General features: G+C 44.0%; 1 protein-coding gene across 1 annotated transcript in view; it reads right to left on the bottom strand.

Moving 5' to 3' along the window:
* LOC307090604 (protocadherin-15-like) overlaps positions 1 to 24259 on the bottom strand; it is a gene marked incomplete at its 3' end in the record, with an annotated part of 172862 nt that overhangs the window by 12762 nt on the left and 135841 nt on the right. Inside the window, 5 exon segments of the mRNA XM_079757338.1 lie at positions 8130 to 8218; positions 15525 to 15755; positions 20654 to 20781; positions 21020 to 21160; positions 22244 to 22353. Coding sequence (XP_079613464.1) covers positions 8130 to 8218; positions 15525 to 15755; positions 20654 to 20781; positions 21020 to 21160; positions 22244 to 22353 — 699 coding nt within the window.

The raw sequence follows: 24259 nt of genomic DNA, 5'->3' as shown, positions 1-24259 counted from the left end.
TTATTATATATTATATATATCTGATCTCTCTTGCCTGAGTATTGCATAGAAAAGCTATGATGCTGATTGGAAATCCCTGACGATTTTGTATCCCCCTTCTTGTTTAATGCATGCGGTGATGCATTAACCTCATTTCCAGGCGTTCTCATCTCACTATCGAACGTCTGGACCGGAGTGCTTCAAATGTGCGTCATTGGCAAGAAAGAGGGCGGGACTTCAGAGCATGCTTTGGAGGAAAAGCTCTCCGGTTTAAATGGGTTCAGCGCCAGAGAGGGGTCGGGGCTGGCGATAGAGAGATATATAACCTGTTACATGTTTTGGATGTTGCTTTGTCAGATTCTACGCCTCCTTGTCTTTGTTGTTGTTATTCGTGTCATGATGTTATTCTTCTTGCTCTGGGGACTGGTAACTGATGAATACAGCTCATTGGAAGTAAGAGGCCGGGGACTGGGAACTGGAACACACAGCTGCTAGGAAGTAAGAGACTATGGATGGAGTGCCTCCATTCATAGTCCCATCCATAGAACCTGTCTATGGAGAATCTCCTTCTCCATAGACAGGTGGAGCTACATCCCCGGAGGTGAAGGGGATGGAGGACGGCTGAAACAAGTCGCCAAGAGAACAACAGCATGAATGAGAGTTGTTTGAGAACTCACAATTGAGCATTGTACTCGTTTTACGTTACATTTACATTTGGAGCATTTAGCAGACGCTTTTATCCAAAGGGACTTACAATAAGTACATTTAGAAGTCAGAAGAAGGTGAAAAGAAATATGTAGCTATCGGAACAGTAGGGATGTTCAAGAACCAAGTGGAAAGCACCAATAATCGCTAGGTTAACCCATTCCCTGTATACAACAAAGCTAGCTAGGACAAGATGCTACTCAACTAATGCATGAGGTCCTGGTTGGGCTATGAAAGGGAGGGGCTTGCAATGAGTGCGTGGGGATGAACAGAAGGGGAATGTCGTCTTACTGGTTTAACTTTTGCTTTAGCTACATTTAAAGTACATTACAAATGATTTAAAGTAGTGATAGTTAATAACTAAGGCAATAGATTAACAGATATAAACATTTCCTCTCTTTCCCCATCCCTAGTTGCCAAAGTCCCTGTGGTTCTTCAGAAACAGTTATAGTGGGACCTTTCAGAGTTATTCTTCACCTGAACAACAAAACCCCTCTGATTCGTAATCAGAGCATAACCACTTAACCCACACTCCCCAACGCAGCAGAAAAAACACAGACCCACTTCTAGCAGTAACGTATGCAGACGAGGTGCTGTGATGGAATAACCCAACCACTCCCATGAAGGGGACCCCTGTGGAGTACCCCCAGGGACGTAACAAGGAGCCGCTTGTTTCTTCTAGTGGCCCTCGAGTTGAAGTTCATCCTGATTCTCAACGGCATCACCCGTCAAGTTGTCGGGGGGGGGACGCTTAGCTCAACCGAAGGAAACCTGAGTACCTCTGTTTTGGGGGCCTTCAACATTCGATTAAAATTGAAATATAAAACATTGCTCAGAGATCCATCTGAAAAATGTGTCTAAAGTCTTTGACGATCACTACACATTCAGTCTGGGTGGGGAATTGGGATTGCAACCTCCCAAAACAAAGAGGTATGAATCAGATGTAAGCTAGAAAACCAGTCAGCAGGAGGTACAGAGAATACATCACGTACTTTGAACAAGTGAGTGTAGATTTCTCCTCTGTAGAAACTGAATATTTCCTCTTCCTTGTTCCAGTTTTAGAGGAAGCATTCAACAGTTGATCTGAAAGTCGACTTATGAAGCTTATTAAACTTATGAAGCTAAAAATGTTTGTTATTTACTTGTTATTTAAATGCTATGATTGTATAAAATATACTTATGATATTGTATATTGACTGTATACACACAAACAATAAATTAAACCTCATTAAGGCCCCGTTTACACGAGGACGCTTGCAGGTAAAAACGACAAAATATTTTATCGGAAGTGCCTTTCGTCTTGTCGGTGACAGCGTTTTTTGGGCTTAAAAACGCAAAAATCTGAAACCGCCCACCAGAGTGGAAAACTTGAATACGCTCCGACGTAGCATTTCCGTCTACACTGCCAAGACGCAAAACTCTGCTCATATCTGCTTACGTTGCGTACGCGTTTACGTCACATACATGCCCCAGTACAGGGAAATAAACAAACATGTTGGATTATTTCCATGCATCGGACCGTCAAGCTGCTCTGGCAGCTCTAATAAACTTACAGGAGTCTTTCCACGAAATGTACAGGACATGTACAGATAGTATTACTGAACAGAGAAGGATCTGTAATTATGTTTTGGTTTTCGCGGCGCAGATAAGAGAAGAAGGAGGATTTTACGCATGTGCTCAGACATGGCGGTGTTGTGTGATAATATATCACAGCACCATCTAGCCGCCTGACATGCATACCCAATCGAATTCCACACACTTTTGCGTCACCGTATGCATGCAGATTTCCTCCCGAAAACGCTCATCTAAACGCGGAATAAAAAGTGAAGACGCGACGCCACTTTTGCTTCTTCTGTTCAGACCGTCATCATGTAAACGTAGCCTAAGTAAGTGTATAAGTGGCTACAATCAAGTGTACAAGAAGAGGAAATCACCTTCCATCGCAGCTGTCTGAAAACTTGACTCACTTCAAGGCTTCGCTCTTTAAAAGGTCCTCTAGCTGGAATGCAGCATAATTTGCTTAATAAAAATATAATGTACTGGCATAGAATAGGAAACATCTCAATGTAAAAATAAAACTCTTCAGGGTTCATGAAGGCTTTTTGTTGAGCCTAACGCATTCAAACGTGATTCATTCCACCATTATGAATGCTTAAAAGACCTGTGGTATGTTTTTCTCCTTATCGCACAGAGATTTGTACTTTCCGCAACTATCTTCAACTGATTTGGTCTTAATATATGGTTCTGGCAGACTGTTATTCAGCCTATTAGTCACCTGGGGCCGGGCTTTGGATCCATGGTAACGATTAGTCCTGTCCAATATCAGGGATCGACTAAATTGGCACCCTAGTGCTCCTTTGAACTGAAAACACAATCCCTCTCTGGACACAAATTATTTGAATCCCCCAAGCTCCAATAATAACATCAAACACACACACACCCTGGCTTTGGATCACTGAGCCCTGAGACCGTTCTGCTCGGGCTCTTCGGCTCCCCAAGCCTTCAGCTTCTTGCCCCAACCTGAATATTATTTAATCCTCGCCACCCCATTTCCTGCCTTATTCCCAGCCTGCTACATCCATAGCGTCCAGCCTCTGTCTCGAGCGAGTGCATTGAAGCCACAACCGCAATCTTGTCGTCTGAGAGAAGGACAGCCTTTGAGAGGCTTCTTGGTTTATTCAGCATTTATTTCATAAGTAAATCAAATACTATCCCAAACTTACTCGTGAACAAGGCTGTTTTTTTTAACTCTCTCATCAATGTTTAAAAATAAGATAACGACAGACATTGTGTCTTGCCGCAGTGGACCCACCAGGAATGTATTGAGACACAACGGCTGGGTTGGTATCGTCATTGTTCATGTCGTCAGTCCTGCGCCAAATAACCACTGCGTCACCCTTCCAAGATCAACACCAGTCTGCACTTTGGCGGCTAAGTCGCACCCTGACAAACAGCCTGTCACCCCGATCACAAAAACAGCCCTAGCAGGCCCCCACCTCCCGCCCCCTGTCGAAGCGTATTCATCGAGCGACAGCAGCTGGAAGCCAGCCAGGCTCAGCTGATCGTCAACAGAACCACACAAAGACGCCATGTCATCAAACAAACAGACACGCTCGTCTCTGAGCCCAAATACATGGAGACTAAGCAGAGACAGAATGGTGAGGCAGATGGAGAGGCAACATCATTAAGACCGACAAACACACCCATGGCAACATCGTTAATATATCCATGGCAACAACATCCACACATCGATGTGATCAACGTAAGCATAGCCATGGTAACAACGTAAACACACACGTGGCGACCACTTAAAATCCATCGCAACGACTAGGGATGTGAATAACTCAAATTTTCATGGTCGAATAGTCAGTGGGTGGTATGAACGAATAATCGATTATTCGATGTGTGCCAACATTCACAAAGGCAGCCATGGATCAACGGCAAGAAATCACTTAATATCTTAAACGCAAAAAAACAACAACTACCTGCTAAGTAGTTCCAGTCAAATTGTCTGTTGTGAAAAATGCATTAAACTGTAATCAGAAAACGTGGTTATATGCTATAGACCCTATCTGTGGTATAAAGGCTAGGACGAATTTCAAATTATAAATCTGTACACTTTACGTTGAAAGTATAGGCCGTCGCGAATCCGATTGAAACGAATGGAGCGGTGATTCGGTCTTGAAAACGAGAGCTGGTAAATTGTGAAAAATGAATTAAACTGTAATCAGACAAAGCGGTAATATGCTATAGTCCAGGGGTACCCAATTAGAATTCAAAGAGGTCCAGTGACTCAAATTTCCGCCCAGCAAAGGTCCGAACCATTCAAATGTCTAACTTGTGCTATGATTCAGGGGTATATGTAGTTATTGTATGTAGTATGTTGTATGTATGTAATAAACAAAGTAGTACGTTTCAATAAAATGTCAACAATATTTATTGCACATTTTCCATACAGACACATTAAACATGAACTAAAATAAATAAGCAGCCTAATCATGAATAACAGTAGGCCTGTATTACAAATTTTAACACAAAAAATAACTTAAAAGTCTCTGTTTTATAAACAAAGTGCTTTGATTTTTGAACAAATATGAACATTATAACACAGGTTTAATGACCATCTTTCCTACTCTCTCCCACTTCTCCACCTCACATATTTTTAGTGAGAGAAATCTGGGCTTTTGCTTGCCCTGCCAGTAACTTGAACCTTGGCTGGAATGGAGTCAGTGCCATTCTCATGCACATATGTAGGTGCTCATTGGTGAGTCTAGAACGGTACTTATTTTTTAATTAGTTCATAGTGGAGAAAGCTGTCTCACAGCTATACGTGGAGCCAAACATGGTCAAGGTGTACAGTGCTCAGGCACTGTCTGTAGCCAGAAAGTGGCATGGTCAGTTACCCCAGAATGCTCTCTTAGTGCAACATTTGCTTGCAGATCAATCAGTTCCATCTGGAGCGATCCAGCATGTGCCGACGTGAAGGTCTGTGTCACCTCCTTTGAAAATCCTCTGATATCCGTGATGAGGAATGGATTCTGAATGAGCCGGAGGAGCTGCTGTCCCAGGCTGAAACTGTCAAAGCGTGTTTTGAAGTTTAAAATCAGCTTGTCCATGAAGTCAACATGAGGAGAAACATCTCTCTCTCCCTGAATCTGTTCCTGGACGTTTGGGAAGTGTTCACAGCCTCCTTGAAGATCTTCCTTGAACACTTCCAGTTTCCTCTGGAAGGAGCTGACAGCTGTCATCAAATCACAAACAGAGTTCTTCTTGCCCTGTAGCTTTAAATTTAGTTCATTAAGGTGTGATGTGATGTCTACCAAAAAAAGTATCAATATCCATTTTGCTCTCATCTTGCAAAAAAAGTAAAAACTGTGTTGCCTTCTGACTCTTGAGCTGCACTAAAAAAACGGGTATTTCTTTACGAATGGACCAAAAGCGTTCCAACACCCTGCCTTTGCGGAGCCATCTTACGTTGTTGTGCAGCAGTAAGTCGTCGGCATTTGCATCAATTTCTTTCAGGAATCCTCTCAGCAGGCGATGTTGATGGGATGACGATGCTCTGAGGAAGTTGATGAGTTTCATCGTTGTATTCATCACTTCAGCATACTCTTCTGACAGATTAGCGCACAGAACAGATTGATGGATGATGCAGTGGTAAGCTGTGAGATCAGGGTTGTCCTCTTTCATCCGTGCCACAGCTCCTCTCTCTCTTCCTATCATGGTAGGGGCGCCGTCTGTGGTGATTGAGACCACTTGTTTCAGATCTATCTCCCTCTTTCTCAGCATCTCCTTTATGGCCTTGTATATGTCCTCTCCTCTTGTATGTGCCTCAAGTGATGTTACACCTAAGAGGTCCTCACAGAATTCTTTCTTCTCTTTGTGGAAAAAATCGAACATACACCAGAAGCTGGGCTTTATCAGTGATATCTGTAGATTCATCAACAGCTAGGGATATGCATGGTGCACTCTGAATAGCTGCATCAAGCTGCGCTAGTACATCCTCTGTTAATATTTCAGTCTTTTTTGAAGTTGTTTGAGCAGACAATGGGACTTGCTTGATTTTTTCACACAGCTCATCTTTTTGTTTGCCCTCAAGTAATGTTTCAGCGACAGCATTCATGCACTCCTTAACAACGACCCCGTCAGTAAATGGCTTTTTATGTTGACCCAAAATCCATGTTACTTTTAGTGAACATTCGTTTGCACGTTGCTGGGCCGTTAATGAATGTGAGAGTATTCTGGTGGACCGACCATACTGGGATCTGAGTTTGTTTATTTTCCGTGCCCTCACCTCTGACTTCAGTGGGTATGTTTGCTCAAAATACGTAGGTTTCGTAGTAGCGCTTCACATTGCCACTTTTTCTGATTGCCACGGTCTCGAAACATTTGAGACAGACTTTTTATTATACAGACGTTTATTACCCGCAGCGGGAAGAATGAAGACATATTGCTCTGTCCATTCATCCTTGAAAGCTCGATTTTCGGAGTCTACTTTTCTTATCTTTGAGCACGACATGCTGTTATCTCTCCTCTTGCTAGCTCTTGCTTTCGATCCTCTCTCTGATCCTCTCTCTTTCATGGACTCATGGACCTATTAAAGATTCTCTCTAGCGAGCCCTTTCCACAATTACCCGCCTCTCTTTCCACGCACTCTAAACAATCGCTTTGATGGCTGAGTAGCGTGAAGCGCTATGGCCTCATGACGCTCATACGGTAGCTGGACGAGCTGCGACAAAGCCGCGCCGGTTAAAAGAAACGCTCCGTCAATATTATTATTAATTTCTCAATCATTTTTTTGAAATGTGTCGCGGTCCAGAAAGAACCGTCACTCGGTCCGGATCCGGACCGGAGTCCGCCATTTAGTGACCACTGCTATAGACCCTAGAGTATCTGTTGTATAGAGGCTGGGACAGATTTTGAATTATAAATATGTACAATGCATAAAGTTAGCTCTCTGGCTCATAGCTGAGCGGACTAGAATACCTCCCGTTGCCAAGCCGTAGCTAAGGTCCGTCCTATTTACTGGAGGAGTGAACAACATTTCCGTTGCAGAAGAACCTTACAGGAAGGTAATGATTGTACTAAAGTGGGACGTCACGTTTTCATAGCAACCGATATTCGGTTCTACACAAACCAAATGAACAAGGGGAAATCCTATGCCACACGAATGTTTTATAGAAAACAAACAATTTTTTTGTGAATTGACTTGCAAGTTTGCTTTACCGATGATGTCAGTAATATTGAGAATAGATTGTCTTCATATAAAAAAAAAAAAACTAAAGTAACGTTGTCAAACATTTCCTTATAATACCCCAGGGGAATACATGAAAGCCTCGACATGTTTCGATTGGTAGTGATTTTCACCTCTTGAAATTGATTTATTTTCATTTTAAAAGAAACAACACATGGCAGCAATGGAAAACGCCATCTCTCATTCGGTTGTTTAGAGCTGAAAATCCGGTTGCAGGACAATGTGACGTTTTCACTTTAGTATTCTATTGTTCCAGGTATTAGTCGAACCCTCAGGCGTTACCAGGGAAGCAAAGTTATGGCTTGTGAAAAACTTTACATTTGAATGGGAAAAAATGTTAACGGTCCAAATGTTAAAAACCGATTTTGACCCTCGGGAACGAATAATCTAATGATCAAATATTCTGACCCATCCCTAGCAACAACAGGAACAGATCCATGGCAACCATGTTAACATATGGATGACAACATCAGCATATGCTTGGTAACAGCATAACATCCAACCGAAGACAAGAAAACATGGATGGCAACTAAATACACAGTACCACAGGAGCAAATAACATCGACTTCCTCATTAACTTGCTCGTTCACTCATTGATTCATTCTCTCACACAACGGCTCTGTACCTCGGCACTCCTCAGTAGGAAGACCACACACAACAGCCTTGAGACAAGGGGAACGGCATGTGTTACCTTAGCAGTATGTCCTTGTTTTTGTCCACCAGCGTGGGGGGGATGTTTGATACAATCACCTGCATGTCCAGCAGGTTCACCACTGATACCTGGACAGAAGAACACATAGGAGATGGTCATAACACCTAGAGAATAGAGCCAACACCAAACACAACATTTAAACACAACAGATAAGATAGTAGTTTATTGCTCCCAGGACATTCGTGTAGTACTGGTAATACTGTATATACTTTATCAATCAATCAATTTTTATTTGAAATGCAGAATGATCATCTAACCCTCTACGGAGGGTGGTAATAAAGTGATCTAAGGTAGGTCATGAACTAAGGTAGGTCATGAACTAAGGTAGGTCATGCCAGACATAAGGGGCAGGGAAGGCCAATGCTGTGAAGCATTTATTGTTGACTTAAACAATGAACAGGAGAACATTATAGAAAGCCTAAAGAGGGCTTGCCGGTGTATATGGTGTAATAACCTCTGATAAGTAAGGTGGTACAAGTCCATGCAAGGTCTTGTAAGTCCATCTGTTCTGAATTCCCGTATGTATTTGTCTGATTTGGTAATTCTGTCAGGCAGATAGTAATGCGCCCTTAGCCCTAGGTGGGGTCCTTTCCCTTTTGGTAAACATTGACGCGCAGTCGCGCATTATTCTAGTTCGTTCCACCACGTAACATGGAGCAAGTGTGCACGTGTGTTCTTGACCAAATGAGTCATTCTTTGATATATTTATTAGGGCTGGGTTTTGCCAGGTACCTCACAATGCAATTAAATTTGATTCTTTAGGTCTTCATTCGATTCGATATCGATTCGATTTGATATTGATCCAATTGCTTCGATATTGATTCAATAATATGTGCAGATGACAAAAAATCCTAAATATTATTTAGAATTAACCATATAAAAACGAATTAACCATTTCATTGTGCTTTAACTAGCAAAAAGGGAATACACCATTGTATTGTATTGTTCCTGAGCAAAACTTGCAGCATAAAAGTAATAATCATAATATGGACAAATGTAATAGGGCATGTGCATCTAGGCATACTCGCTTCTAGATTACAATGACTGAGTAAGCTTCTTTTATTTTATTTTTTTTTAAATGGAAATAATCGATTTCAAAAATGTTCTGAATCGAAATTGAATCGAGATCAAATAAATTGCAGTGCATTGATGAATCGATATTTTTACCCAGCCCTAATATTTATATTGATATTTTTTTATATATACAAAAAGAAAGAACAGTACAGATCACTTATATGTTAATGTTGTGTCAATAAGTTCCACCTGTTCAAGTGTTGCGCAACTTTACCGTGCATTCACGTCACAGCCGCGATTGCATTCAGATCACGGCCATTACACATGCGCTCATTCGGAGCATTGTAAATCATTTATTATTTCACTGTTGTAGCCAGTTGATTTATGTACTTATATTTGGTTGCATTTTGGTGACATTGCAGATACCACACACATTTGGCATCCCTAATCCTGCATGCACCTGAATCTACAGTGGGGCAAAAAAGTATTTAGTCAGCCACCAATTGTGCAAGTTCTCCCACTTAAAAAGACGAGAGAGGCCTGTAATTTTCATCATAGGTAAACCTCAGCTATGAGAGACAAAATGAAAAAAAAAAATCCAGAAAATCACATTGTCTGATTTTTTAAGAATTTATTTGCAAATGATGGTGGAAAATAAGTATTTGGTCACCTACAAACCAGCAAGATTTCTGGCTGTCACAGACCTGTAACTTCTTCTTTAAGAGGCTCCTCTGTCCTCCACTTGTTACCTGTATTAATGGCACCTGTTTGAACTCCTTATCAGTATAAAAGACACCTGTCCACAACCTCAAACAGTCACACTCCAAACTCCACTATGGCCAAGACCAAAGAGCTGTCAAAGGACACCAGAAACACAATTGTAGACCTGCACCAGGCTGGGAAGTCTGAATCTGCAATAGGTAAGCAGCTTGGTGTGAAGAAATCAACCGTGGGAGCAATTATTAGGAAATGGAATACATTCAAGACCACTGATAATCTCCCTCGATCTGGGGCTCCACGCAAGATCTCACCCTGTGGGGTCAAAATGATCACAAGAACTGTGAACAAAAATCCCAGAATCACACGGGGGGACCTATTGAATGACCTCCAGAGAGCTGGGACCAAAGTAACAAAGGCTACCATCACTAACACACTACGCCGCCAGAGACTCAAATCCTGCAGTGCCAGACGTGTCCCCCTGCTAAAGCCAGTGCATGTCCGGGCCCGTTTGAAGTTTGCTAGAGAGCATTTGGGTGATCCAGAATAGGATTGGGAGAATGTCATATGGTCAGATGAAACCAAAATAGAACTTTTTGGTAAAAACTCAACTCGTCGTGTTTGGAGGAGAAAGAATGCTGAGTTGCATCCAAAGAACACCATACCTACAGTGAAGCATGGGGGTGGAAACATCATGCTTTGGGGCTGTTTTTCTGCCAAGGGACCAGGACGTCTGATCCGTGTGACGGAAAGAATGAATGGGGCCATGTATCGTGAGATTTTGAGTGAAAACCTCCTTCCATCAGCAAGGGCACTGAAGATGAAACGTGGCTGGGTCTTTCAGCATGACAATGACCCCAAACACACCGCCCGGGCAACGAAGGAGTGGCTTCGTAAGAAGCATTTCAAGGTCCTGGAGTGGCCTAGCCAGTCTCCAGATCTCAACCCCATAGAAAATCTTTGGAGGGAGTTGAAAGTCTGTGTTGCCCAGCGAAGGCCCAAAAACATCATTGCTCTAGAGGAGATCTGCATGGAGGAATGGGCCAAAATACCAGCAGCAGTGTGTGAAAACCTTGTAAAGACTTAGAGAAAACGTTTGACCTCTGTCATTGCCAACAAAGGGCATGTAACAAGTATTGAGATGACCTTTTGTTATTGACCAAATACTTATTTTCCACCATAATTTGCAAATAAATTCTTTAAAAATGTGATTTTCTAGATTTTTTTTTTCATTCTGTCTCTCATAGCTGAGGTATACCTATGATGAAAATTACAGGCCTCTCTCATCTTTTTAAGTGGGAGAACTTGCACAATTGGTGGCTGACTAAATACTTTTTTGCCCCACTGTACATAAAGGCCCTGAAACCAATCTCTTCCTACGCTACTCCTTACAAGAGGCCCCCTGTGGATCGAGCAATCCACCCTTATCTCAGATAACATTACATCCTTCAATTATCAACACTAACAAAACCCTGACACAAATGCCAGTGAAGAGTGGCCAGAATGGCTGTTCCACAATCACATGTGGCAGTTTTTGTCACAGTTCTAGCAGAAGCATTCAGATCCAGCAGAATACTTTTAGTTGCACAACTAGGCAGAACAGAGAAAATGGGATTACAATAATCAAGTCTGGAAAAAACAAGATAAAAAAATGCTGCCTTGGTAATGGTAGGATATGTTGCTGTTGGTCTCTGACCTGCCCAGAGAATTCTCGCATGCTATTTTCATCATTGTTTACGTTCCGCCGAAGGGACTGGCTGAAGTCGCGTGTGACATCATCCACTCTGCTATCGCGAGACTTCAAACTCAACATCCCGAGGCGTTCATTGCGATATCAGGCGACTTCCACCATATCACACTGGACTCAACACTGCCTGCCTTCAATCAGTTTGTTAACTGCCAAACACGTAAGAACAGAACAATTGACCTTTTGTACGCCAACACAAAGGACGCTTACACTGCCACTCCACTGCCACCACTTGGGAAATCAGATCACAACCAAGCCCCAACCACAGCGAGACATACCAGCATCCAATGCGAAAGTGACAAACATTGCAGTAGCACCGGGTGGCCACTACGAGGTGGTACCGAAAGGGAGCAATTCTTCGTTTACTTACATGATAAACAGGCCGTTTCACAGTCTTATTAAACCTATTTACAGCCTGGTCCAAAAAAACATTCTAGTCAGTATGTTTAGTTCATATCTCCATGACAACACTTAGGGGGGTGAATTTTTTTTTAGTTGGCTAGTTTTTATTTTATTGGAGGTTAAAATGTATGAATAATTAGGGGCGCGGCCTCTTGAGTGACAGCTAGCCGCTGACTCTCACTCTCTGTACGTCACCTAGATGGGCGTATCTCCCGCCCCCCATCAATGGGGGGCAGGAGATCAATGCCCTTTTTTTGGTTAAAGGAAATGAGGAGGAGTCAAACTATGACGAGTCAAACTAAGATGGCGACCCGCATAAACCAAGAGAATTGGATGCAGTTGGAATAACTGAGGTCTGCCCGGATGCTACATCCATTTTATATACTATCTATGATCACAACCTGGTCTTCCTACAACCGCCGTTCCTCCCACACGCCTGCAGAGAACCACCACGCCCCTTCAGGAAGCAGTCCCCCGAGACGGAGGAGGTCCTGAGGGACTGCTTTGAACCAACAGACTGCACCACGAACCACCTGAGCCTCTGTAAGGACATTGATGTTCCTACGAGAACTATGCGCTGCTTTCCAAATAACAAGCCTGGGATAGCCAGTGATGCCAAGGCTCCTGCCCTCTCCTGTCCTGTTCACCCTGTACACGTCTGACTTCATGACACATGCAGAAGTTTTCAGGCAATAATGCAATTGTGGGGTGTATCAGGGATAGGGATGGGGATCTTTAATATTTATTGATATCGATACCATTTCCGATACTCCTTAACGATCCGAGTCTTTATCGATACCACTATCGATACTTTTCTATTAATTGGTGGAAATACGACGTGCTTTTAGTGATGAGGAAAATATTTAGGAAATAAATAATTGTATTTTAAATTAAATATGTAATTCTTAATAAATATTGACATCAGTAGTTCTAATTATATACATTAAAATGATTAGAGCACTATACAACTGTATTAGTAATACAGAAACATGAGTAATACAGTATTACTCATGTTTCTCACCAAAAACTCAATTTACAGTTTCTCTATGTTACATTTGAATGCATCATAATAACAGTCATTTTACTGAGCCAACCTTAACACATCATCACGCAGCACATCTGAAACTTCATTTACCTTTTAAGATAACTTGCTTGTATGCTGCCGATTACAACACCATTTCACAATTGGATTACTATTTTTAACTGACGGGACTAGCGACAATGTCTGTGTGTGTGATTACCGCTCGTATTTTGATTGAATGATTAAGACGCTGTGGTGCGACAGGAGAAGGAGGAGACAGGAATCCTTTCAACTCGGAGACAATCGAAGGTTCTGCATTTGTCCTTTATTTGATGCACAATGCTAATGTGCTTGGCCATTGAGGTTGTGTTCCCCCCTTTACAATAAATGATTTTCAACCTTTTCGCCCGTTTAGCCATCCTCGCGAGCAAAGTTAACTGCCAGACTTCACTTGTTTTACTTGTTATACCTGTTTGCTTACAATTCCATTCAAAAACATTGGTGGACACGCTGCAGTGATGGATTGATTTGATTTAAATGCCGTGAGGCGACTCGAGGGACACAAAATTACGTTACAGGACAAAAAAATAAATAAATGGACGACGGGACTCGATAGTGGTATCGATAAGCCCAAACGTTATAGATTTTCGGCTTTTGAAAAAAGTGGAACCGGGTCCTTGATAGAACGGGGTTTCGATCCCCATCCCTAATCGGGGATGGGCAGGAGGGGGTGTACCGGAGCCTGGTGGTTGAGTTTGTGCAATGTTGCAAACTCAACCACCTACAACTCAACACTGCCAAGGCCAAGGAGATGGTGGTGGAGTTCCGTAGGTCCAAGCCAGCCCTGCTGGCTTGGACCTCCTGTCTCTATTGAGGGACTCAATGTGGACGGGAGGAGCACCTACAAGTATCTGAGGATACACCTGGATTATAAACTGGACTGGCCTGCCAACATCGATGCACTCTACAAGAAAGGGCAGAGCCGGCTGTCCTTCCTGAGGAGGCTGCGGTCCTTCAATGTCTGCAGCAAGCTCCTCCGGATGCACCTTTGAAGACCGAAACCGACCCACATCCGCCGGGGAAAATGCGCCATAAGAAGAGGGATGCAGGGCGACTGGACAGGCTGGTAAGGAAAGCTGTCTCTGTTGTGGGCGCTGAACTGGAGTTCATCACATTAACATCAGACAAAAGAACCCTGAACAAACTGCTCACCATCTTGGTGAGCAGTTCACTTCACAGCACGATCACAAAGCAGATGAACATGTTCAGCTCAAGTTTACGCACAATGCCATGTCAAACTGACAGACTGAGGAAATAATTTGTCCCCAGGGCCATACATCTGTTTAATATGTCCCTGAAGGGAGGAAGAGGAGAGATGGACTTCTCTATGTAGACTGTCCCTTACCACCACTTCCACTACCTCCCATAAACAGTGTACTGACTGTCCACTATTTACCTTTACACTGTTCACTGTTACAGTTTACTGGCTATATTAGCCCCTATACACAACCCCTCCTTCCCCCGGCCTGGACTGTCTATCCTACTGTTTACATTATTACTGTTCATATTTAATATTTAATTCCGGTTTTTATTGGACTTATCTCACTATCCCTGCACTGTTATACGTTTTAAATTATTAATATGCTTGCACTTAATTGTTATTGTCCATATTTAATGCTGGCTGCTGTACGCTCTACTTATTAGCCCTCCCATTATGGCACACATATAATCTGGTTTATGTTGTGTAGGCTGTGTGTGAGGTGTTCAAGCGACGTTGGCTTTGAATTTCCCCCTGGGGATCAATAAACCTGAATGTCCGATGGGAATCAAACTTTTTTTGATGGTCAAGCTTTCGGAAATAAAACAACGGCTCATCAAAGTTCACACTCATATCAGCAGTATTCCATAACACTATCCAAGAAAGGAGGACTGGGCAACATGGAAGATGTTAATATCACGATAATAATCATGCAGAATTAAATAAATATCACGATACGCTTATGAGAATTCTATGTACCTTTCTAAACATACTGGTCATTGCATGAAAGCATATGGGAAATTAGAGTATGGTATCGGACTTCAACTAAAGGGGAATATTGGACCAAACTAACACCACACACGTTGCCTCCAGCTTGGGGCTTTTCCCAAGGGGGTTTACCAACCCATTACGTCCTTACCTCCTTGCATCCACCGCAAGGGCCGGACGTGCGCATCCCAAGAAGTGTAACCTTGCTTCAAGGCGACGCAGCAGCAAGGGCTTTGATTGGTCCACTACGTAAACCCATACCTTCCTTAAACCCGACGTAGGACAAAAACAGGTTCGCCACTGCGTGGTCATTGCGTTGCGTCAACGTGGAAACATAACGAAGCCTTTAGTCGTGATCGCAATCTTAATCTATCATAAAGCATGACAAAAAAAAAAGAGTGAAAGCCATGTTGGATCCAAGGGAGGACAAACAACATGCGGACCCACCACTATCTCCGCCGTGCTGCTGTGGCCCCGGCCGTAGTCATCGGTGGCGACCACTTTGAACTTGAAGTGGTGGCGGCGCTTGTTGCGGTACATGATGGAGGTCTTCAGCAGGCCGCTGAGAGGCTCGATCACGAAGCCGTCCTTGCTGTCCCTCGCCTCCTTGCCCGCTGGCGGCTGGATGATCAGGTGGTACAGCATCGTACTGTAGTTTCCTGTGTCCCTGTCCACGGCCTGCACACACACACACACACACACACACACACACGAGGAGAGAGACACACATACAAACTCACACATACACACCCATGCATTAACCGAAAGATAGACAGACACACACACACACACACAGGATATAAAGAGAAATAAAGATATAGTTAAAGAGAAAGTAAACGGGGGTAAACTTTTTTTTATCAATAGTATTATCACCATCAATGTAGTCATAATCCAAACTGAATTTTAATCATTGAAATTGCCAACCTCAACACCATCAACATCACACATACAAGGAGGATTCATAATGTTAATTATCATTCATCATTTATTTCACTCTGCACCTCCTCTTCCATTATAATCATCATCATTTCTCTACTTCTTTCTGCTGCAAGCTTGCTATTCAGTCATATATACCTGGACATGTCACTACAAAATGGACAAAAAGAAGCAGACAAAAAAGAATGATGCGTAACATCATTCTTGCAAACCAAACATAATACAATTTTTCATTATTTTTGTATTTTATGCATTCAACGGTTTCTTTTACTTTGAATCAATATGCTGTTGTAATGCTTGGAGTGAACGCTAGGGGGTTCTGTGAGCCGTAAACAGCAACACAACCCCTGCCCAACCTCTTCTGTCCTCTCTTTCCTTACAATCACACAGGTTGACTCCCTTTGGGAGAGCGAGATACACTCTGCCAGCTCTCTCTACCGCTCGCGCTACCTCTCTCCATCTCTGTCCATCACTTTCTTTCTCCTTCCTTCTGTCTCTCTCTCCCTTTCTCCTTCCCTGTCTCTCTCTCCCTCTCTTTCTCTTTCTCCTTCCTTCTGTCTTTCTCTCCCTCTATCTCTCTGTCCCTGTCTCTCTTGCTCCTTCCTTCTGCCTTTCTCTACCTCTCCGTCTCTTTCTTTCTCCTTCCTGCTGTCTCTCTCTCCCTCTCCCTTTCTCCTTCCCTGTCTCTCTGTCCCTCTCTCTCTTTCTCCTTCCTTCTGTCTTTCTCTCCCTCTATCTCTCTGTCCCTCTCTCTCTCCTTCCTTCTGTCTTTCTCTCCCTCCTTCTCCTTTGCTTCATTCATGCCCTCCTCTCCTCCTCTTTTTCTCCCTCGTTCCCTACCTCTCCCTTCCCATCCTCTGCATCTCTCCAGCCAACTCATACTGAATCTCTTTCCCTCCCCCCTGTCTCCCCCTTTCTCCCTCTCCCCCCCCCTAACTCCCTCCCTCCCTGCGTGTCAGAGACATTGATTCAGGGCTGCTTCTTTCCGAGAACGACCGGCACTACAGACTACTGATTTAGGCCCCAGACACCCGGCACATTCAAATAAACAAACAGAGCATGGAGGGAGGGAAGGAAGGAAGGAAGAGAGGAAAGAAGGAAAAAATGAAGGGAGAGAGGAAGAAAGAAAACAAAAAGAAGAAAGGAGAAAAAGGATGACAATGAAATAAAAAGAGGGGAAGGAATGACAAGAGAATCGAGAGAGTGAAAGAAGGAACAAATGAAAGGAGTGACGGAAGGGAAAACGCAGATGATAACAGAGGAGGTAAGGAAAGAACGCTATCAACAGAAAGAGATATTTGAAGAAAAAAAGGAAAGGTTTTTCCAGCCCAGATATATCTTTATTTTTATTTTTGTGTAGATATATATTTTTCAAGCAAACCTTCCAACACTCATTGATTTTATGAGAGAACAAAAATATAAACAAGAGTCAAAGAGAAACTCATCCCTGTTACAAGCCCTGGGTCTCAACTGGTACAAGAACCCTTCCTGTGCATCTCAGATATCCGCTCAAGTACACAAGGGCAATGATGTCATCACTAGATGTCAGAGGAATCAAAGACAAGGTGGAGAGATGGAGGGGAGACTGCACTGAGCGGAATATATCAGAAGGGATCTTTTGTTTTTTCGGGTATTCCCAGAGCACAGTAGTTTCACACCAACAGCATGCACTTCAACTTCAATATCAACAAATCAAATGCAGCCTATCCGACGGCACTGGCGCTCAGCATGGGATAGGCTTGATTCTAGTTTGGCAGGAACCATTTCATTTAGACCAATCAGAAGCAAGGGCCAGAGTCTTAGGTCTAGCATAGGCGTATTCCTTCCTTTTCCTTCACTAGGTGTGACCCAGTGGGTGTGACCCAGTGAAGGAAAAGGAAGGAATATTTTACAGATAGATTAGTGTCCCTGAGCGAGACGCCTCACCCTGACTGACGAGCTGGCTGTTGCCCTGCGTGGTGGATTCCCACGCGGTATGTGAATGTGTGGTGTCTGGTTTGAACTAGGACATTTAAACCAGACAACGGTGACAAACGAGGCGACTGGATGAATCATCTAAAAAGTTTAATAAAAGTTTCCACCGCAGTCGTAGGAATTAGATCATTAAGCAGCAGCTGTTTGAGATTAAAGTCTTGGAACAATGTCGTTGAAGATTTAAAATAAATCCTAAATTAGCGAGCGCCATTTAATTGACATGCTCGGAAGGTTGTCGTAGTGTTTTGTCGTTATCTACCTCTAAAGCCAGTGGCGGTGAAATTGTTTTTTTTGCCTTGGTAGACAGGGTCAGGCAGCAGCCATTTTGAGTCCATGGTAGTGTTGTGGGCTTCAGGCCAGCAAGGTCAAATATAAGGGTTAGGTTGTAAAGAATCAAATAAATCCCCTGACCTGATCCACCCAGGGAATCATGCTCTCTATAGGTCAATGTTGTCTGTGCCGATCAATGTCTGTAATAATAATGAGAGGAAGTGACGTCAAAGAGGAAGCAGACAAATATGGCTGCGTATAATGTCCGACATACCCAACTTATTTTTAGTGAAGAGGAAAAACATTACGTAACATTCCCTTGTGGTTTATTACATTTTTGCTCTGTGCCAAAGAGCCAATGCTAACTCTGACCAGAGGGGCCGCTATGTTGACTACCATCACCTTCGTCAAATGATGCTAAGATTTATCAGGTAAGGAAGCTATGTCCTCTGGCTCTGGAAGTGAGCTGGGCAAGTCACCACAGGTGTTGATCACAGATGGAGAACCACACTAATGGAAACAGGGGACATTGAATCCCATCAAACTGTCTCAGTAACAGAGATTGATGTACACTTCAAAAGCCCGATCATTCAAAAGTAATATATATTCTTTAATGTAGCTTGCTAGCTGTAGTTAATATAACCCTGCCATTTAAGACCTTGTTTGTATAACTAGCACTGTGTGGGCCGGTGTTAGTGCTGTCTGTGTGTGCGTCCTCTTTAAAGGTCATGGCCTGTGTACACCTGCAACGCACATGTGTCGAAGGCGAACACGTCCAGACACACATCCTCCCCAGTTCAGAAAGATCTCTCTCGCCCTGTCTGTCTGTCTGGCAACATGTCCGTCTGTCATTTTGCCTGTTGCCCGTTCGTCCAACTGTCTGTTTATCCGTGTCGGCCTTTCATTCTGCCATTCCGCCTCCCAAATGCTACACCCATCTATTGAAACATTGCACATGTTATCCTTCTCTCTCTCTGCTGCTCTCTCTCTTTCTCCCTTTCTTAGCTCAAAGAGGGGTACCAGTTGGCACAAGGTTACAATCTGCCCCCCCCCCCCTACACACACACACACACACACACACACACACACACACACACACACACACACACACACACACACTCAGCCCAACTCAGACACACACACACACACACGTACACCCTTTCCACCCCCCTGTTATTGGACCTATCTCTCACAAACCATCCCTCCCTCTCTCCCTCTCTCCCCCCCTCCCTCAACAATGCCAAAGATACCACTTGCACCGCCTTGATTTAGATTTTTTGGTCGTTTGGTATATTTCGAGCAAAAAAGGCAGGTCCACCGTCCTTGGAAATGTGTTAAATCGCATCTTCTCTGTGTCTCCCTCGTCTTCTCTCTGTCTCCCCCTTTCTCCGCCTCTTTTTCTCTCATTCTCTCAAACTCTTTCCTTTCCTCTCCATCTTTTCCATAAATTCATGTTCTCCATGGTCTTGGTATATGTAGGTAAAATAAAGTTTTGAATTAAATAAAAGTGCCAAGATGCAATATCTCTCTCTTTCTCTCACAATTGAATCATAGTAAGTGTAGTCATAGTTGGAGGAAGTGTATTATTAATAATAGAAGTCGAAAGCTTCTCGTTACCAAAGGCAGCAAACAGGGAGCGCTTTATTATCACCGCCAGCGGGCGGCCTTTGAGGAACTAAAAAATACCCGGCGACACTTCAAACCAAAGCCCAAGGCCCTTCCCTCTAGGTGTTAAGGAGAACCAATCCCGACCCCCAAATTCAAACAGATCTAAAGCAGAACTGGCTCGGGTCGAGACAACCCCAACGTGTATCAAATACGTGGTTTAATACATGACTGGGCAGAGGAGTGTCCTATGGGAGCGTCGTGTTGAACGGCCTCAAAGGTGTCACGAAAACAGGCACATTTCAACAAATACAGAAACACAGAATGTGAACACCGATATTTTCCATTACCATATCAAATTGCGACCAGAGGCATATTGGTCTTTGCCCGTTGGTCTTAACTGTTGGAAATCTAAAAATAATCTACAACAACAATATGAGGCAATAGCCACAGTCCTTTGTTGCCCAGGTCATTCTTCACAGAATAGGTCTGAGGCTTTAATAATGGTAGATCGGGAAGGTGCCACCACTAGACAGACCTAGCTAGATCTACAGTTTCTCCAGTTTCCATCTAGTTTTGAAAATATCAATAGTCCAGGGTGTGTGTATATGTCAATTATCTTTTGGACAGATGTTTATTAATCAGAAATGTTCAGTCGTTCATTCCCGTGGGAAGACTATGTGGACCACCAAAGTCTGTGCAGTTGTGTGTGTGTGTGTGTGTGTGTGTGTGTGTGTGTGTGTGTGTGTGTGTGTGTGTGTGTGTGTGTGTGTGTGTGTGTGTGTACGTACCTGTACTTGCAGCACTGAGGTGAAGGTCTTGGCGTCCTCGGTGACTCCTCCCAGGTAGACGTCTCTGGAGAACACGGGGGCGTGGTCGTTCTCATCGCCCACCTCCACCAGCACCCTGGCCGTGTTAACTACACACACACACACACACACGCACACAAAGTGTTTTTACTGGAGTTGAAATGGCAAGAGGAAAACAAGACTAAACAGAACGAAAAAAAAAAGTTCTAGACTGGGATTAATTACGGCTGGAATTGAAGCAATTATAGAGCTTCCTTGGTTTACACACACATTCATCCAACACAACAAACACACTCACAGTGCCCCCCCCCCCCCACACACACACACACACACACACGCTCTGCTTACCCCTGGAGGGTGCGCGGAGGTTGGAGGAGACCACCTCCAGAGAGTGAGCCTCGACCTGCAGGATGAAGCTGCTGTTGGCCTCATAGTCCAAGGGTCTGGCAGTGCAGAGCACCCCCGAGGTGGAGTTCAACACAAACACACCTGGAGACCAGAGAGAGAGGGGGGGGGGGGGAGAGAGAGAGGGGGGGAGAGAGGGGGGGGGGGGGAGGGGGAGAGAGAGGGGGGGGGGAGGAGAGAGAGAAAGAGAGAGAGAGGGGGGGGAGAGAGGGGGAGAGAGAGAGAAAGAGAGGGGGGGGGAGAGAGAAAGAGAGGGGGGGAGAGAGAGAGAGAGGGGGGGAGAGAGAGGGGGGGAGGGGGGAGAGAGAGGGAGAGAGAGAGAGGGGGAGAGAGAGGGGGGGGAGGGGGGAGAGAGAGAGAGAGAGGGAGGGGGGGAGAGAGAGAAAGAGAGAGAAGGGGGGGAGAGAGAGAGAGAGAGGGGGGGAGAGAGAGAGAGAGAGAGGGGGAGAGAGAGGGGGGGAGGGGGGGAGAGAGAGAGAGAGGGAGGGGGGGGGAGAGGGGGGGGAGAGAGAGAGAGAGAGGGAGAGAGAGAGAGAGAGAGGAGGGGTGGAGGAGGCAGAAAGGTGGGTGGTAGAGAGAAGTAGGGGGAGGCGAGAAAAAGACACCAAGAGTGGGACAAATTGGCAACAAAAGACAAAAGATAAATGAATACAGATAAGACACAAATACAAGACAGATGATCAAGATAAGTTAGAGACAGAGTGGAAGTGAGTGTGTGAGAGAGAGAAATATATTAAGGTTAACTAATGGGGGAGAGAGACTATCAGCCACAGGAGGAGGAAGATATATCCTACTGTCTGAGAATGAGAAAGGCTTTATCAGTCCTCCACAGTACTAAAGTTTAGTGTTTTACTGCCGTTTGAGGAAACTAACCACTATGAAACACATTATATATACATATACATACATCTATATATATAAACACATATATACATACACATATATATACACAGCATATACATACATATATATGAATATATAGACATATGTCTATATAGACATATATACATAAATATATACAGTATATACTGTACATATATATATATATAAATATATATATATACATGTATATATGTATATATATATATATATATATATATGTGTATATATGTGTGTATTATGTATTTAGAGTAAGCCAATTAAATCCCAACCCAAATCCCTACCGACCTTCGTCGTTGCCCTCGACGATGGAATACACAATGGTTTGATTGACAGCGGCGGCCATTATGGCTCCGACATCAGTCCCTACAGGGGCCTGCTCGCTCACTGGAGGAAACCTGGGAAAATAAGGAATCAACATCCAACACAAACCTTTATTTCAGAACCTAATATTGCATGACATGTACACGTTTGACCTGCTGTCTCTATGACTGGTCGTATAAGAACGACAACCATGAAGGCAAAAGTCTTGTGTGTATCGACCTATGGAAACAGGCGCCACGTCCTACAGGGACACATTGGATCAACAAACTGCACTCCGATGTGCAAAGACGGGCAGAAGGATTGCGATTTCATCCCAACAGAGCAGTTGTGTTTGCCAAACAGTCAAGCAGGAGATAAACATTTGCGAACAGAATTTTCTCGATGGAAGCTTGGCTCAGGGAATCCCTTACACCGACTTCTGGGGTATTCTAATATTATAGATTTATAGGTGTGTGTTTGTGTATGCACAATGTGTGTGTTTATTGTGTTTGCGCGTGTGAAGGTTGGTAAGCAGATTGTACTAGCTCTGTTTTCTGCCAAGTTCTTGCTTTCTCCATCAATCTTCCTCCTCCTGTGGATGCTAGTGTATACCTTCCCCCATTAGTTTGCTTAGCTGCACATGTTGTTCTGTTTTCGCTTCAAACCTGGCAACCGCCACTTTTCCAGCAGATTCTACATAACAGAACGGAAAACCACCAATAAGGATTACCTTCTGGTGGACGGGTAACTATGCAATGTGTGTCAGTGGGCTGTTTGTGTGTATGTGTTTGAGTCTGTAGGTGTGTATATTTGAATGTGTCCTAGAAAATGCAAATCACAGAGTTTAGAGAGTTTGTGTGAGCGTGCTGTTTTGCAATGTCTATGGATGTGTATGCAGGTGGGTGAAATTTGGTGTAAGTGGTTTGGTAACGTCCAAAGATGTGTGTGTCTGATAAAGAAACCGAGAAAGAGAGGGGGAGACAATAACACATATTGTATGTGTGTGTGTGTGTGTATGCGTGTCTATCTGAGAGAAAGAAAGAGAGAGTGTGTGTGTGTGTGTGTAAGAAAACTATCCCCTTTACAATCGCGACTTGGAATGTCCGCACCCTCCTTGAGGCACGTTTTCTCTCCTGCCGCCCGCAGCGAAGGACGGCACTGGTTGCACATGAATCAAACAGATACAGCATTGACATCGCGGCTCTGACGAAACCCGGTTTCATGGGGAAGACTCACTAACAGAGGTTGGAGAAGGCTACACCTTCTTCTGCAAGGGCCTACCAGAAGGCTCCCGCCGCCTCCATGGAGTGGGTTTTGCTAACCCCAGTTGGTATCAGTGAAAGGCTGGTGACATGGCGTAAACCCCTCACCAAAAACCGTCATGCCACCCTTATCAGTGCTTATGCGCCAACCCTGGAATCAGACCTTGAGAGCAAAGAAGCATTCTATGCCTCCCTAAACTCCCCCATAGGCAGAACACCTTCCGCTGACAAGCTTATTCTCCTTGGGGATTTCAACGCGAGAGTAGGCTCTGACAGCGAGCTATGGAGGGGAGTCCTTGGACAGCACGGTGTTGGCCAGATCAATGATAATGGCCTCCGCCTTCTCTCTCTCTGCTCTGAACACCAGCTGGTCATCACCAACACTCAAGACCTCCTGGCAGCACCCTCGCTCTAAACACTGGCACCTTCTTGATTACATCGTCGTCCGCAGCGTGGACAGGAAGGAGGTGTTAATCTCCAGGGCCATGCATGGAGCAGACTGCTGGACTGACCACCGACTGATCAGAGCCAAACTCAAGATGGATGTCCGTCCCCAGCATAAGAAAACACCAGCAAAGAAAAGGCTCAACTGTGACTCACTAAAATCCAAGCATTGTGTAGATCAGTTTAGGGCCCAGCTTGCAACAAACCTCTCTGCAATCCCTGATACTCCATCAGACCCGGACATCAACGCCGCCTGGAGTTCCCTACGTACTGCCATGCATCAGGCAGCAGAGAC

This window comes from Pollachius pollachius, assembly GCF_949987615.1.
Source record: "Pollachius pollachius genome assembly, chromosome: 19".
In the NCBI taxonomy this organism is placed as follows: Eukaryota; Metazoa; Chordata; class Actinopteri; order Gadiformes; family Gadidae; genus Pollachius; species Pollachius pollachius.
The sequence above is the reverse complement of the archived record's forward strand: the minus strand, read 5'-3'. Positions and strand labels throughout refer to the sequence as shown.